The sequence below is a fragment of the Pogoniulus pusillus genome, chromosome 30 (assembly GCF_015220805.1).
Source record: "Pogoniulus pusillus isolate bPogPus1 chromosome 30, bPogPus1.pri, whole genome shotgun sequence".
NCBI classification, from domain to species: Eukaryota; Metazoa; Chordata; class Aves; order Piciformes; family Lybiidae; genus Pogoniulus; species Pogoniulus pusillus.
Window position 1 is genome coordinate 12,602,317 of NC_087293.1, and position 15,453 is coordinate 12,617,769.

General features: G+C 53.7%; 2 protein-coding genes across 2 annotated transcripts; one reads left to right on the forward strand and one right to left on the reverse strand.

Moving 5' to 3' along the window:
• Positions 1-195: 195 nt before the first annotated feature.
• SRRD (SRR1 domain containing) lies at positions 196-3,641 on the forward strand. Its single transcript, XM_064169030.1, has 7 exons — positions 196-337; positions 415-455; positions 554-690; positions 767-865; positions 1,547-1,701; positions 2,104-2,149; positions 3,246-3,641. The coding sequence occupies exons 1-7, from the start codon at positions 234-236 to the stop codon at positions 3,468-3,470; spliced, it is 807 nt and encodes a 268-aa protein (XP_064025100.1). The 5' UTR covers positions 196-233; the 3' UTR covers positions 3,471-3,641.
• A 159-nt stretch (positions 3,642-3,800) lies between these two features.
• TFIP11 (tuftelin interacting protein 11) lies at positions 3,801-15,336 on the reverse strand. Its single transcript, XM_064169028.1, has 12 exons — positions 15,012-15,336; positions 14,153-14,306; positions 13,268-13,424; positions 12,632-12,759; positions 11,962-12,114; positions 10,705-11,214; positions 9,419-9,525; positions 9,018-9,186; positions 8,055-8,298; positions 7,307-7,449; positions 6,452-6,617; positions 3,801-5,083 (listed from the first exon to the last, which is right to left on the reverse strand). Exons 1-12 carry the CDS (start codon positions 15,206-15,208, stop codon positions 4,728-4,730), a joined length of 2,484 nt encoding a protein of 827 aa, XP_064025098.1. The 5' UTR covers positions 15,209-15,336; the 3' UTR covers positions 3,801-4,727.
• Positions 15,337-15,453: the final 117 nt, after the last annotated feature.

Below are 15,453 nucleotides of genomic sequence, written 5' to 3' on the forward strand. Positions count from 1 at the left end.
GTGCGACCCGCCGGTGCGACCCGCCGGTGCGACCCGCCGGTGCGACCCGCCGGTGCGACCCGCCGGTGCGACCCGCCGGTGCGACCCGCCGGTGCGACCCGCCGGTGCGACCCGCCGGTGCGACCCGCCGGTGCGACCCGCCGGTGCGACCCGCCGCGCTCTCCGCTTCCGCTCATGTGACAGCGCCCACGTGTCCCCCGGCGCTACGGTGGCCGAGCGGGACCGGGCCGGAGATGGCGGCAGCGGGCGGGAGAAGGAGGCGGCGGCGGCGGCGGGGCGGAGCGGACGAGGTGGCGGAGGACGGCGGAGCGGTGCTAAGGAGGCTGCGAGAGGCCCGGTGAGTCTCTGCGCTGGCCCCAGTGCGTGTCCCCCGCGGGCGCACCGGGCCCCGCTGAAGCTGCGCTCTTCCCGCAGGGACGATCTGCTGAGCTCCGGCTTCTGGGCGGCGAGCGCCGGTGCGTGTGGAGCGGGGGATCGGGGAGGAGAAGCGGAACCGTCCCCTCGCTGCCCTGCCCGCGCCTGACGCCTCTTCTCCTCCTCTCCGCGTCCGCAGGAGCCGTGCGGGCCCGGCTGGGCGGCGGCGCGGAGCTACCTGCCCGCTGCGTCTGCTACGGGCTGGGCCGGTTCGGCGGCTGCCCTATCGCCCGGGACCAGCTCGCCTTCCTGCTGCTGCTGCTGGAGGAGCTGGGGGTGAGCGCCGCAGCCGGCACTGCGCGGGGGTCTCTGTGCCTCGGTGCCCTGCTGACAGCTGCCGCTCTCCCCGCAGGTGCCACCGGCCCGGTGCTCCCTCTTCGACCCCGTGTTCTCGGAGCGGGAGGCGGCGGTGCTGGCAGAGCTGGGGCTGCGGCTGCTCCCGGAGAACGAGGTGAGCGGGGGCTGCGGGGATGGACACTTCCCACCCGCGACCCCCGGGGGTCCCATCCTGAGTGACCAGCCCCGGGATGCACACAGCGTCCAGCATCCACCGGAACGTGAAGCGGGGCGGGGGAGGCACGGGGAGAAGGGTATGGGGGCACCAACCCACCCCTGCTGTGACAGCACCGCTTGGTTTAAGGTGCGGGAGGGCAGGCGCGGCGGGTGGGGGCACCAAGCAGCGCCCGGTAGATGCCAGGGAACCAGAGTGGGAGGGGGAGAGGGGTGGGGGGCACCTCCCGGTCCCTGCTGTGGTAGGATCAGCTGGTTTGAGGTGCAAGAAGAGAAACACGAGGTGAGGGCAGTGGCAGCCCCACGGTGCAATGGGCACTGTTTGCACACCGTGGGCAGGAGGGGAAAGACGAGGTGAGGGCAGTGGCAGCCCCACGGTGCAATGGGCACTGTTTGCACACCGTGGGCAGGAGGGGAAGGACAAGGTGAGGGCAGTGGCAGCCCCACGGTGCAATGGCTCTGTTTGCACACCGTGGGCAGGAGGGGAAGGACGAGGTGAGGGCAGTGGCAGCCCCACGGTGCAATGGGCACTGTTTGCACACCGTGGGCAGGAGGGGAAGGACAAGGTGAGGGCAGTGGCAGCCCCACGGTGCAATGGGCACTGTTTGCACACCGTGGGCAGGAGGGCAAGCACGACGTTGAGGGCTCAGCCACGCTGTTCTACATGGTGCACTGTGGGAACGCTCTGTACAACAACCTGCTGTGGAGGAACTGGTCCCTGGGGGCCCTGCCCAAGCTGGTGATCATCGGGAACAGCTTCAGAGGCATCGAGGAACGGTGTGTGCAGCCCCCCCTCCTCCTCCTGCCTGCCTTCACCCCTTTGTCCTGCTGCTGCTGACAGTGATTCCCATGTTCTACTCGTTTTCATCTTGCTGTCATATAGAGACATAGAATAATTAAGGGTTAGAAGGGACCTTAAAGGTCATCTCGTTTCAACTCCCCTGCCATGGGCAGGGACATCTCCCACTAGCCTAGGTTGCTCAAGGACTCATCCAACCTGGCCTTGAACACCTCCCTGGGCAGCCTGTTCCAGTATCTCCCCACCTTCAATGAGAAGAATTTCTTCCCACTACCCAGTCTAAATCTGCCCTGCTCAAGCTTTCCCCTTTCCTGTCCAAAAGACTTGTCTGAACTCACAGGAAGATCACATCTTAACACTGGAGATTTTTGTTCTTCCAGGTTGCTGCCAAGAATCTTGAGGAGAGATTATTCCTACATAGCAAAGGTAGGAGATGTTCATTTCTTCTCATTGCTGTGTAGCCACAGCCCCTTTTTTTTTTGTGAGAATGGAGTTGCAGAGGGTGGTTCATTACAAAAGCTTTTGTCCTGGCTGCTGCAGTATAAAAGTGAATCACTTCAGGATCTTTCTGCAGTGTCTAGGGTCAGTGCTGGGTCCAGCCTTGTTTAACATCTTCATCAACAACGTGGTTGAAGAGGTGAAGTAGACACTCAACCACTTTGCTGGTGATAGCAAACTAGGAAGAGTGGCAGAAACCCTGTGAGGCTGTGTTGGACAGGCTGGAGAGATGGGGGAGAGAAACCTCATGAAATTCAACCAGGTCAAGTGTAGAGTCCTGCCCCTGGGAAGGAAGAACCTCCTGCACCAGTACAGGTGAGAGGGGACCTGCTGGAGAGCAGCTCTGGAGAAGGGACCGGGGAGTGCTGGTGGACAAGTTCCCACAAGCCAGCAATGTGCCCTTTGTGGCCAAGAAGGCAAATGGGCTCCTGGGGGCTGTGAAGAAGAATGTGGCCAGCAGATTAAGGGAGGTTCTCCCCCTCTACTCTGTCCTAGTGAGGCCACATCTGGAGGACCAGGTCGAGAGACAGGAAACTACAGTGGAGGCCCCTAAGATGCTGAAGGGCCTGGAGCAGCTCTGTGAGGAGGAAAGGCTGAGAGCCTTGGGGCTGCTGAACCTGGAGAAAAGCAGCCCCAGAGGGCATCTGCTCAAGGCTCAGCAAGAGCTAAAGGACCTGTGGGGGGCAAGAGGCTGGGGCCAGGCTCTTCTCAGTGGTGCCCAGTGACAGGACAAGGGGAAATAGGCACAAAGTGGAACTCAGGAGGTTCCATCTCAACAGCAGAAACTTTGCTGTGGGGGTGCTAGGGCAGACTGCCCAGAGAGGCTGTGAAGTCTCCTGCAGAACTTCCAAACCCACCTGGCCATTGTGATCCTGGGCAAGCTGCTTTGTGTGCTCCTGCTCCAGCAGGAGGCTTGGAGTGAGCGACGTCCAGAGGTCCCGTCTGGGATCATGCTGCACGCAGGGTTTGAGTTGTCACCATCTTACCCTTCCCAGGCTGAACTTGTTCTCTCAATGCTCTTTAGGTGCTGAAGGTGACAGAGGAAGTGGCACTCCCGGCCCACCCTCAGTACCTGGACACCTTTAATGACACTTCCATCCATTGGTTTCCCTTGGAAAAGTTACAGGAGCTCTCCCCTGAGATCTGGGACTTTGTGGAGGAGCCAACATACGAGGACTGTGACAACCTGGAGATCATCAGGAGGGAGGACAAAGCTCATGAGTGCAGCCCCATTGCAGCAGAGTCCTGACCCCTCTCTACAGCAGAAGGGGACCTTGGGGCTGTGTTGTCTTCCACGGCAGCTCCTGCACTGCTGAGCTGAAGCTGGTGACAGCATCAAAAGCAGTAGCCAAGCACTGGGACATTTTTGTATCTAGGTTATTTAATAAAAGGTAAAGCTAGGTTTGACTCAGCTGCAGCAGAGATGTAACTGCACCTACCTGTGAAACCATTGCACTGCAACAACTGCTCCTCTGGTACCTGTTAGGCACTCATCTGGGGGCCTGGCCAGCCCTAAGGTTCTCCATGAACCCTTCTGCTTCCCAAAGAGAAAAGGAATAAGGAAGAGAGACTGATGGGGTAGGAAAGAAACTAAATCAGCTTTAATGGAAATAATACAATTATTAAACATACAAATAGATACAAACCAATGTGGAACCCAACCCCTGATGTCACCACTGTCACCACTGATGCTGGGGGCAGATACTGGGGAAGTCCTAAGCTGGGGTCAGTGGGGAAGGGGATTTGGGATCTGGATTGAGGAATTCATAGAATTGTTTTGGTTGGAAGAGACCTTTCAGGCCATCCAAGCCAACTGTGAAGCCAGCACTGCCAGCTCACCACTAAACCTTAGCACCACATCTCCATGGCTTTGAAACCCCTCCATGGATAGGGGCTCCACCACTGCCCTAGGAAGCCTGGGCCAGGCCTTTGACAATCCTTTTGGGGAAGAAATTGTTCCTCGTGTCCAACCTAAACCTCTGTTGAAGCAACTTGAGGCCATTTCCTCTTGTTCTGTCTCTGGTTCCTTGGGAGTAGAGACCAATTCCCACCTGGCTTCAGCCTCCTTTTAGGGAGCTGTAGGCAGCAATGAGGTCTCCCTTCAGCATCCTCTTCTCCAGGCTGAACACCCCCAGTTCCCTTAGCTGCTCCTCACCAGCCCTGTCCTCCAGACCTTTCAGCTTTGTTGCCCTGCTCTGGCAACACTCCAGCCCCTCAATATCCTTGAACCAAGCTGCCCAAAGCTGAACCCAACGCTCAAAGATGTGTCTTCACCAGTGCCCAGTGCAGAGGGACAATCCCTGCTGGCCCCACTATTGCTGATGCCAGTGCTGGAATCACTCCTTCCTCCCTCAACACTGACTTCCAGAGCTGCCAATTCATTTACCACTGCCTGAAGAGCTCCTCCCGGGAAAAAAAACCTGGAGTGTCGCTATTGACAAAGCTTTATTTTATACTCACACTAAAACCAGCAGTCAGATGGGCACCAGAGCCTGGAGCAAGGCCCTCACTTGGCCATGTCGATGAGGCTCTGCAGAGAGGTTGGCACCCAGGTCTTCTCCCCTTGCACAAACACAACCCCCCTGTCGATGTAGATGACGATGCGGCCGAAGGTGTAGAGCTGCTTCCCCTCGTGCCGCTTGCCGATCACAGGCATGAAGACGATGTTGTGCTCCTCTGCTTTGGTCTGAATCAGGTCTTTGAAGTTCATGGGGACAGAGCTGGCAGCCATGCCAATGCCACGCTGGGCCATGTTCTCAGCCTCTCGCCGCTCCTGCATGGCCTCGTACTGGAAGTCCTTCCTGCGCTCCGTGTGCGTCAGGTAGGCGATGTTCTCGCGAGCGCCTGGCTGCATGTAGCCACCTGCTTGGAGAGAGACAGGCTCTGAAAAGGAGCTCCTCTGTGCAGAGACAGCACCTCTGCAAACCAGGGGTGAGGCTGGAGATTAGGAACCATTTCTTTGCTGCAAGAGTGGGCAGGCGTTGGAACAGGCTGCCCAGAGAGGTGGTGGTGGAGTCACCGTCCCTGGAGGTGCGCAAGGAACGTGTGGCCGTGGTGCTGTGGGATGTGGTTTGATGGCCATGGGGGGGAATGATCTTGGAGGACTTTTTCAACCTTAATGATTCTATGATTCCATAAGGTCCTGTTTGGAGACAACAAATCTGCTAACAAGGCTGTGGGCCCTTTCCTTGTGGCAGGTATATGAGGAAACTCCAAGACACAAAGACACACTCATGGAATTCCAGACTGGTTTGGGTGGGAAGGGAACATCAATGCTCATCCAATCCAAACCTTCTGCAGTCAACAGGGACATCTACAACTAGAGCAAGTTGCTCTGAGCTCCAAATAAGCTGACCTGCAATGGTGCCAGGGATGAGACATCTCCCACCACCACTCTGGGCAACCTGGGCCAGGCTCTCAGCACCCTCAGTGTCAAACATTTCTCCCTTCTCTCCACTCTGAATCTCCCTCTTTCATTTCAAACCCTCGTCCCTTGTCCTGTCCCAACAGGCCCTGCTCAAAAGTCTGTCTCCAGCTTTCTCCTTGGCCCCTTTAAGCACTGAAAGGCTGCCAGAAGGTCTCCCTGGAGCTCTCTCTTCTCCAGGCTGGACATTCCCAGCTTGCTTCCAGTTGTATGATTTCCCCACAGCTAGAAAAGGAACATTTCACACAGGCCTCAGGAATCCTGCCTGTTCCTCCTGCAGATTCTCCACCACACTGCAGGTGAGAGAAATGCAGGCAAGGATTTCTCAGTCTTGAAGTACAGGAGACATCTCAGGTGCTGCTCCCTTCTTATCCAGTTTAAAATTCCTAGGGAATTCCTAGCAATCTTTTTTTAGGTCCCAGGGAGAGTCAGGTGGAAGCAACTGCTCTACAGCTAAGGAGAAGAGCCAGAACCTGACTGTAAAGAACAAAACCCAACAAGTGACAGCTTTGGAAGTCAACACCTCTAAGCAGTGATGACTCAGTCCCTGACTGACATAAAACACACCAGAACTGGGCCAGACAGAAACAATCAGTGGCTTAATGGTGCAGGCAGCCAGCCACCAAAAAGCTGTTCCTGCTTCAGTGAAGCACAGAACAACTGAGCAGCACCTCAGAAGGGTTATTTGTGGACACAAGAAGAAAACCCACTCTGAATTCACTGCTCAGAGATGCCAGCTGACTATGGGCAGGGCCGCGTCGAAATACAGCCTCACAGCAACCAAACACTGGAGCAGAGCCACTCACCAACGCTGGAGGAGACAGCCCTGTTCATGATGTCAAGAGCTTCATTGAACTTGTCCTTGATGGATGGATGTGCCAGCACTTGGTCTGAGAACATGGACTTCCAACCCAGGTACCACTTGGTGATCTCTTCGTAATTGGGGCTGTTACTAAGCCAAGAGCAGAGCACCTGCAAAGCAAGAGCAGGGTCAAGTATGGAGGAGAGTTCTTCTTGTCACTTAATTTATCACAGAGCTTTCAGTGAAAGAAAGGACAGGGACAGCCTCAGAAGTGCCTGTTCTGATGGGGCTGGAGTTCTGAGTGGAAACTGCCCCCTTTGATACTTCTAAAGCTGAGGCACCTCCAGGTACTTCACAGAAGCAGAGAATAGGCTGGGCTGGAAGGGACCTCCAAAGGTCATCCAGTCCAACCCTCTCTGCAGTCAGCAGGGGCATCCTCAACCAGATCAGGGTGCCCAGAGCCCCTTTGAGTCTCATCTTAAATTTCTCCAGGGCTAGGGCTGGGTGCTAGGTTGGACTGGATGATCTTGGAGGTCTCTTCCGAACTGGCTGATTCTATGATTCTATTCTATGATAGGGCCCCAAAAACCAACCTAGGCAAACTGTTCCTGTGTTCCACCACCTTCATGGTGCAGAACTTGTTCCCAACATCCAGTCTAAATCTGCTCTTCTCTAGTGTGAAGCCACTGAAGCCCTCATCCCATCACTCCAGTCTCTCTCCATCCTTCTTGTAGGCCTCCTTCAGGTACTGGAAGGCTGCTATTAGGTCTCCTGACATCAACCATTAAAGCCATTCCTGGGCAAGAGTCGCTCACCACAGTGAGTCAATCCCATCCCCTCAGCCTCCATCACTTCTCACCTGCAGCCACTTTGGGAAGAAGTGCTTCTCTAGCAATCCAACGAGGCTGGAGACAGAAATCATCCCCTCCCAGTCAATCACCCAGTAGAAGGCATCCATGTGCTGCTGGTGAGGGTTTATGATGAGCTCATTCAAACACATCCCTAGGAAAAAGGGAAGGAGAGTTAGACAAGGACCTGACCCCCAGTTTTATTGACCTGCCCCCCAGTTTTATTGACCTGCCACTAGGAACCTCAAGTGAGGAGCACTCATACTGTGTATTACCCAAGGCCAGGGTAGATGAGGCTTTGAGCAACCTGATCTAGTGGGAGGTGTCCCTGCCTATGGTAGGGTGGTTGGAACTAGATGATCTTTGGGGTCCCTTCCAAGCCAAAGCATTCTATGGATCTATGATCCCTGCCACCACAAAACCCCCCCAAAATTTCTGCTGGTTACACTTTGTTGCCAGAATTGAGACACTCAAAATGTTTGATTGGTTGGTTCAAACTGGTTTGAGCCTTTCAGCCAGTCTGCATGGCTGAATGTGAGATCCAACCAAGACAGAGAGGCTCAAGTGGGCCCAAGGAAGGGCAACAAAGCTGGTGAAGGGTCTGGAGAACAGAGCTGGTGAGGAGCAGTTGAAGGAACTGGGGTTGTTCAGTCTGGAGAAGAGGAGGCTGAGGGGAGACCTCACTGCTCTTTGCAGCTCCCTGAAAGGAGAGCCATGCCAGCAGGCTGCAGAAATCCAGCAGAGTTTGGCTTGTCTCACCTAGCTTGGGCACAATGTTCTTGACCATGAAAGCCTCCCAGGACCCTGGTGTGAAGACATCCTTCCAGGGCTGCAGGATCAGCTTGGCAGAGGAGTCACTGGGGTGCCACTTCTGCAGGGCATTTGCCAACTTGTTTCTGATGGGGGAGTAGAGAGGCTCCAGTCGTGCCTGCATCAGGGGCAGCCAGGGGTGGATCCACGAATGGATTGGGACTGTGTCTGTCAAAGGATTCCAGTTTTCAACCTGCAGGTAGAACAGGAAAGTTCAAAATAGGTCCAGTATATCTTGCCAGATGCAAGAGCAGCCACAGTGCAATCTTCTATAATGGCATCCTGGGCTGGCTCAGGAGCAGTGTGGGCAGCGGGACAAGAGAGGTTCTTCTGCCCCTGTGCTCAGCACTACTCAGGCCACACCTTGAGTGCTGTGTCCAGTTCTGGGCTCCTCCATTCAAGAGAGATGCTGAGGTACTGGATGGTGTCCAGAGAAGGGCAACGAAGCTGATGAGGGGCCCGGAGCACAGCCCTGTGAGGAGAGGCTGAGGAAGCTGGGGGTGTGCAGCCTGCAGCAGAGGAGGCTCAGGGCAGAGCTCATTGCTGTCTACAACTACCTGAAGGGAGGTTGTAGCCAGGTGGGGTTGGAGTGAGTGGCCCCAAGGTGAACCCAGGCACCCAGCAATAGAACAAGGGGACACAGCCTCAAGTTGTGCCAGGGGAGGTCTAGGCTGGATGTTAGGAGGAAGTGACTGGCATTGGAATGGGCTGCCCAGGTTGGTGGTGGAGTCACCACTCCTGGAAGTGTTCAAGCAAAGCCTGGCTGAGGCACTTAGTGCCATGGTCTGGTTGGTTGGACAGGGCTGGGTGCTAGGCTGGACTGGCTGAGCTTGGAAGTCTCCTCCAACCTGCTTGATTCTATGATACTGGTTCAGAACATGGCTTCATTCTAACCCAGCCCTCCCACCTCACCTCCTTCTGTAGCTTGGGGAAGACAAGCTGATCCAGGATGTTTTCCAGCATCCAGATAGGAACCACATTCACCCAGCTATCCAAGAAATCCACCATTGATCCACAGTTCCTTGGCTGCCACTGTGCCACGATGTTCCTGACACAAGGCATCCAGATTTCCCACATCAGCCTGCAAAGAAAGAGATCAATAAACCAGAGTGAAACTTAAAGCTACAGCCCCAGGCCTCAGTAAACCCAATGGAAATGATATCTAAAAGCTGTTGAGATTTGTAGACAGCTGGATTGGAACAGAGACATCAAGAGAATCATCTGGAAAGCATGCTGCTATTTGGACTTTTCCAGCCCTGAGGAAGGCAGCACTGGAAGGTGCTGCAACAAAGTACAACTGGTTTGCTCCTCACCTGTGAAAAGCATCTGTGGAGAGGTCCTGACCACCGTGTGATAAGAGCTGGTCGTTCTCCAGCAGGCTCTTCCACTTGGCAATGATCTCTGTGCCATAGGAGCAATCCTGGAAATGAGAACACAGGAGCAGCTTTTATTCTTCTCCTTGAGTCCAGCTGGAGCAGGCTGGTGGGACACTGAGGATGGTCTACTCAGCCACAGCTTTCTCACCCACTCTAAGGGGAGGCTGGGAGCTTGTAGCCATCATCTTTGGGCTTCCCAGTTCAAGAGAATACAGTGACCTGCTGGAGAGAGTCCAGAGAGACATGAGAATGATTGGGGGACTTAAGCACCTCCTCTATGGAGAGAGACTGAGAGCCCTGAGGCTGTTTAGACTGGAGAAGACCGAGAGGAAATCTGATCAATGGGTACAAATATCTGAGGGGTGGGTGTCAAGTGCCTGGGGCCAAGCTCTTTTCAGTGCTCAGCAGCAATAAGATGAGGAGCAACAGCTAAAAAATGGAACATAGAAGGTTTCACCTCAGCAGGAGAAACTTCTTTACAGTGAGGATGACGGAGCCCTGGAACAGGCTGCCCAGAGAGGTTGTGGAGTCTCCATCTCTGGAACTGTGTGAACTACCCTTGGAGATCCTGCCCTGGCAGGGAGGGTGGACTGGATGATCTCTGGAGGTCTCTCCCAACTTCTAAAGTTCAGTGATTTTACCCAGGGAAGTGGTGGAGTCACCATCCCTGGAGGTGTTCAAGCAGTGTGTGGACATGGCACTTGGGGACCTGGTTTGAAGGCTACAGCAGTGCTGGGTTGAAGTTTGGCCTCGATGATATTAAAAGTCTCTTCCAACCCAAATAGTTCTACTATTAGTAGAGGTCCACAGGAGGAGAATCTCACTGTATGGATTGAACATGCCTCCAGGGTGGGGGTAAGGAGGAGAGTCTGAACTAAGGGGTACAGAGAGAATTCAGACTCTCACCTAGCATTAAGCAGCACACATCTGACTAGCTGACAGACAGACCTCTCCTGCTTTTGCAACGATTAGCCTTGGCTTTCATCTACTTTTTCTTCCCAGCACCCAGGAAAAGGATTCATTTTAACCTTTCAAGCTCTTACACTGTTGGTCTCTTTGTAGAACTTCAGAACTTTGTAGCCTTTGGTCATAGCAAAGTGTGAGAGTGGAGTTTGGGTTTGTTTTCCATCTCTCCAGGAATGTGGCACAAGAAGTTGAGGGAAGTCAAGGTAATAAAGACTACTTGAGGCACCAAGTGCAGGTAAATGAAAGTAAACACCCACCTTGAGGGGATCCCAGTTCTTGAAGTAGTCTTTCATGAGGGGATAGACGATGGCCACTGCCAGGTCCACCCTGTCAGACATGCGGTACTCCTCGTAGTACTTGTCCTGAAGGGTCTCAAAAATCTTTGCACACTCATCCAGGGTTAAGGGGTTCTCACAGCCTGGCTGCATCCTCCTCTCACACTCCTCCACCATGTCTAGCACCTTGCTGAGGTTGCTGATGGCCTTCTCCTCGTGGGAGAGGACTTCAGACATCTTCTCTATCTCGTGGCTGAGGTTAATCACCATGTCCCTCTCGTACTGCAGCTGCCGGTCATTCTGGATGATCTCCTGCTCAGTGATGTCAATGAGGAGCTGCAGGTTGTGCTCCAGCTCTGGCAGGGCAAAGCCTTGGGGCTTGGAGTCCTTGCCCAGTGGCTGCTGTGGGCTGTCATCAGGGATGTTGTGCTTATGGCTGATCTGGCTGTAGCTGTAATAAACCTTCTGCTCACGGCCCGTCATGTCTATGACCTTCCAAGGAGCAAGAACAGAAAAGCTCTCACCAAAAGAACTTGTACCTCCTGCTCCAAAAAGGAGGAAATCTCAGACTCCTAAGGAGCAAAATGGGAATTTCCAGCTACCTACTAACCCACACTGATGTTCTGGGATTAGGGACTGCCTCTAGAAAGTCCAACTCACTCCAAATCTTCAACCTGGGATCAGAGCTGAAGAGTCTCCTCTGATCTCAGTTTCGCTGAGTAACTCTACAAGCAGTGCTGAGGCAAGCAGCAGATTCATCACTGCACCAAAGCTTTAGGTATTATCTTTATCTCTTTTTTAAGGCCATGTTGATTTTAAATGAGTAGTTTTATTAAATGCACACAAGAAAATTTCCTTTCTTCTACCCTGGAGGCAAGAAGATGGTTGACAAACTCTGTGTTTGGTTGTACAAACCCAGTAAGGACAACTGTGCTGTCACAAGTGGATGAGCATTTCATCTCTGACAAAGGTGAAACAATTAACTTGCAATTAAAAGGGGGGGGGGAAATCCAAATTTAAGCTAATTTTCACTTTTCTGAGGCCAAAGGACTTGTTTAAAACTAAATCAAATATTCCAGGTGACTCAGTGATCCAGTATATGATTCAGTGATGAGCCCAAGGCCTCGATCTTCAAGTCTGAGGTGCAAACAGGCCTCTGATGAGGACACCCAACAGCTACACACCACTCACCACCAAACTGCTACCCAGAGATGCCACCTCTGGGCTTAGCAACCTTACCTTGACCTGAGACAGTTCCTTCTGCGGGGCTGAAAGTTTCTTATTGATCCTCCCCTTGGCTTTCAGTTCTTCTACTGTTTTATAGCTGTATTTGGGCTTTTTCTTGCCTCCATTCGGATCTTTCCTCCACTGACTGAGCTCTTTCTGAAATTCCTGAACAAAGGAGTGGGGAGAAAAGATAAAAGAAATGGAGCCATGATCGCTGCTTCTTTGTCACACCCCAAATTTGCCTGTTTTCTACACGAAAATAATCATCAGTGAAGAATGCTGCAGAGCAAAACAACTGCCAGAGGGCTAAAGCTGAGTGAAAAACTGGCTCAGGGGCTGTCATCCACCAGATTCACGACACCAGCAGCACCTTTCTGGGTGGGTTTGAGTGACTTGGGTGTATTTTGGGTGTGAATTTTAGGTTAAACTAAAACCAGAGTATTTACCTGGGGGTGAAGCTTTTTGAGGGTGAGCTTTTAGCAAGACTACTGGAATAAAGTGAGGCAGAAACAACAGAGAACACTACAGTGACATGAAAAATGTGTTTAGTGTGCTGCATCTTTATAGCTTCTTATCCACAACGAGCCCAGGGTCCTCTGACACAGAAGATGTCAGAATCTGACACCAGGACTGGACTTTGTACATACAACAAAGCAGGGAAACAGCAGAAACACACAAATACCTCCTCAGCTTCTTCTTCTGAGTCCACTACAGGGAAATCCTGCAGGGACTGGCTGGTTCTCTCTGATCCATAGGCCCCCACAGCTCCTTTGCCTTTCCTCTGCTTGGCCTCAATGGGGTTGATGATGCCTAAGAGGACAACAGTGAGATGAGAAGGAGCAGTTGGTTTACTGAGAGAGAACAGGGAGGGGTTCTCCTGCAGTTCTCAAATCAGCACAAACACCCAGCCTGGTATCCTGCCCCTACCACTATGGCCTCTTGCATCTCCTCACTCATTACTTTGGGCCTAGAAATTCATTGATTCCAGCACACACCAAAACCTCCCCAGAGCTGAGCATTACCCACATCTGCCTTTCACTGCCTGTTGACTCTACCACATAAACAACAGCTCCTCTTCTCTGAGCTGACCACCTTGGGCATTTCAGCTCCATTTTTACTTCTTCTTTTGCTCTTGCACAACAAGAAGAGCACAAACTTGGCCTATTTTGACTTAAACATAAGTGAATGATATCATCAGGAACCATGGGACTTGAAAGAGATACAAGAGAACAAGAAAGAACTTCTAAGCCATTCTTTGAAGAACTCAACCTCCAAACAAGTAGTTACCAGGAAATGACCAGACACATGAACACTGTACCTTGAGCATTCTTCCCAAGACCTCTTCCTGGGACATAACCCATCTTCTGCAGAAGCTTCTGCCCAATTCCTTTTGTGTGTCTCTCCCAGCTGCCAAAATCCACGAAAGATTTGGTTCCCCCTACAAAGCCTTTCTGACTGGGCTTGAAATTTCCACCCTGGTAAAACAAAAACAAACACACACACACACCCCCACCACGACCATAAGGCATCAGAACAACCAAGCATTGAATAGTTTCACCCAAAAAGAAGGTTCTTCCCAGAAAAGATTCAGTTGTCATCACTCTGCTCAGGACTGGTGCATCCACCTAAGTTTCCTGAATTTCCTAGGATGGAAAAGGAAAGTCCTGACAAGCTTAGGCTGACAACGTGGTGGGTATTAGAGTGTGGCCAGCAGGTCAAGGGAGGTTCTCCTTCACCTCTACTCTGCCCCAGTAAGGCCACCTTTGGAATGACAGGTTCAGTTCTGGGGTTCCCAGTTCAACAGAGAAGGGAACTAATGAAGAGAGTCCAGTGGAGGCTCAAAAGATGCTGGGGGACTGGAGCATCTCTGTCAAGAGGAAAGGCAGAGAGCCCTGGGGCTGTTGAGCCTGGAGAAGAGCAGCCCCAGAGGGGAGCTGCTCAAGGCTCAGCAAGAGTTGAAGGACCTGTGAGGGGCAAAAGAATGAGGCCAGGTTCTTGTTAGTGGTGCCCAGGGACAGAACAATGGGCAGCAGGTACAAACTGCAACCCAGGAGGTTCCACCTGAACGGGAGGAGAAACTTCTTTGTCTGGTCTTAACTATTTCTCCTTGTCTCTAGTGCTCTGTTATTTCCCAGCACCTTTGACTACAGCCCAGGTTTCATAAATGCACTACAGAGAAGTGAGAATGGCCTGGATAACTCACTGTTTTCAGCTTCTTTGGTACAAACTCTTTAGGGACTTCCTCCTGCTTAACAGGCTTCTCATCTTCATCAGAGTCTTCTTCTGACAAGTCCTCAGCTGCTGACTTCTTCAGCCCAGCACTGATGAAGTTCACAGGGGCAGAGTAATCTCTGGAGCTACACCAAAAGGAGACCTGTGAGGGCATTCTGTTCCAGGGGAGCAGCACTCCTACAGAAGCCTGGGGACTAACAGACCCTTAGACTGCTAAGTATTTAAGCTCGACGAGCACTTTATCACTGCTTTTGGCAGGGTACAACTATTCTTTCCCCCTGGGAATCATAGAATCAAGCAGGTTGGAAGAGAGCTCCAAGATCATCCAGCCCAACCTAGCACCCAGCCCTGCCCAAGCAACCAGACCATGGCACTAAGTGCCTCTTCCACGCTTGGCTTCAACACCTCCAGCCACAGCGATTCCACCACCTCCCTGTGCAGCCCATTCCAATGCCAATCACTCTCTCTGCCAACAACATCCAGACTGTACTTTCCCCGGCACAACTTGAGGCTGTGTCCCCTTGTTCTGTTGCTGGCTGCCTGGGCGAAGAGCCCAACCCCACCTGGCTACAGCCTCCCTTCAGGCAGCTGTAGCCAGCAATGAGCTCTGCCCTGAGCTTGCAAAGTCCCCACGGTTCACACCATGGGCAGCCCTTATCCCAGACTGTGCTGCTTCGGACAGCAGCTACAGCCGGACAGCCTCTGCGAAGCGGAGCAGCCACCCGAGCCCTACCCAGGCAGCTCCGCAGACCCACCCGGCGGGGCACAGCCGCAGCCCGGAGGGAGCGGCTCTGCCCAGGACGCCCTTCCCCGCCGCCGCTGCGCCGTACCGCTTGCCGCCGAAGCTGGGCCGCTCCTCATCCGAGTCGCGCTCGGCCCACACGCCGTACGTGGCCTCCTCCTTGGTCTGCCGGTGCCGCTGCCGGTGCGGGTTGAACTCGTTCTGCAGGTCCCAGTCCGACACCTCGAAGTTCTCCATCTCCACCCCATCTTCCCCGTCCGTACCGTACAAGTGCGACATCGACATGGCGCTTGCGGGCACCGCAAGGCCCCCGCACGGATGGCGTCCGCGCACCCAGCGCCGCCCGGGCCCGGCCCAGCCTCAGGCCGGTCGCTGCCTCCCGTCCCCGCCGCGCCGGCGCCACCGGAACCGAACGGGCTGCTTCCGGTAGCGCACTGCCGGTGACGCACTCCCGGCCGCAGGGAGGGGGCGAGGAGCGCCCCCTGCGGGGCTGGCGGAGCGCAGCCTGCAGCAACGGGAGGCGCCGGGAG

Excerpts from the sequence above, each read along its gene's own strand:
- TFIP11 (XM_064169028.1), bottom strand. The coding sequence starts at position 15,208 with ATGTCGATGTCGCACTTGTACGGTACGGACGGGGAAGATGGGGTGGAG. Across the intron at positions 9,187-9,418 it reads TCCACAGATGCTTTTCACAG|GCTGATGTGGGAAATCTGGA; the intron begins GTGAGGAGCAAA and ends CTTTCTTTGCAG. Across the intron at positions 6,618-7,306 it reads TCTTCCCAAAGTGGCTGCAG|GTGCTCTGCTCTTGGCTTAG; the intron begins GTGAGAAGTGAT and ends CTTGCTTTGCAG.
- SRRD (XM_064169030.1), top strand. The coding sequence starts at position 234 with ATGGCGGCAGCGGGCGGGAGAAGGAGGCGGCGGCGGCGGCGGGGCGGA. Across the intron at positions 338-414 it reads AGGAGGCTGCGAGAGGCCCG|GGACGATCTGCTGAGCTCCG; the intron begins GTGAGTCTCTGC and ends CTCTTCCCGCAG. Across the intron at positions 456-553 it reads CTTCTGGGCGGCGAGCGCCG|GAGCCGTGCGGGCCCGGCTG; the intron begins GTGCGTGTGGAG and ends CCGCGTCCGCAG.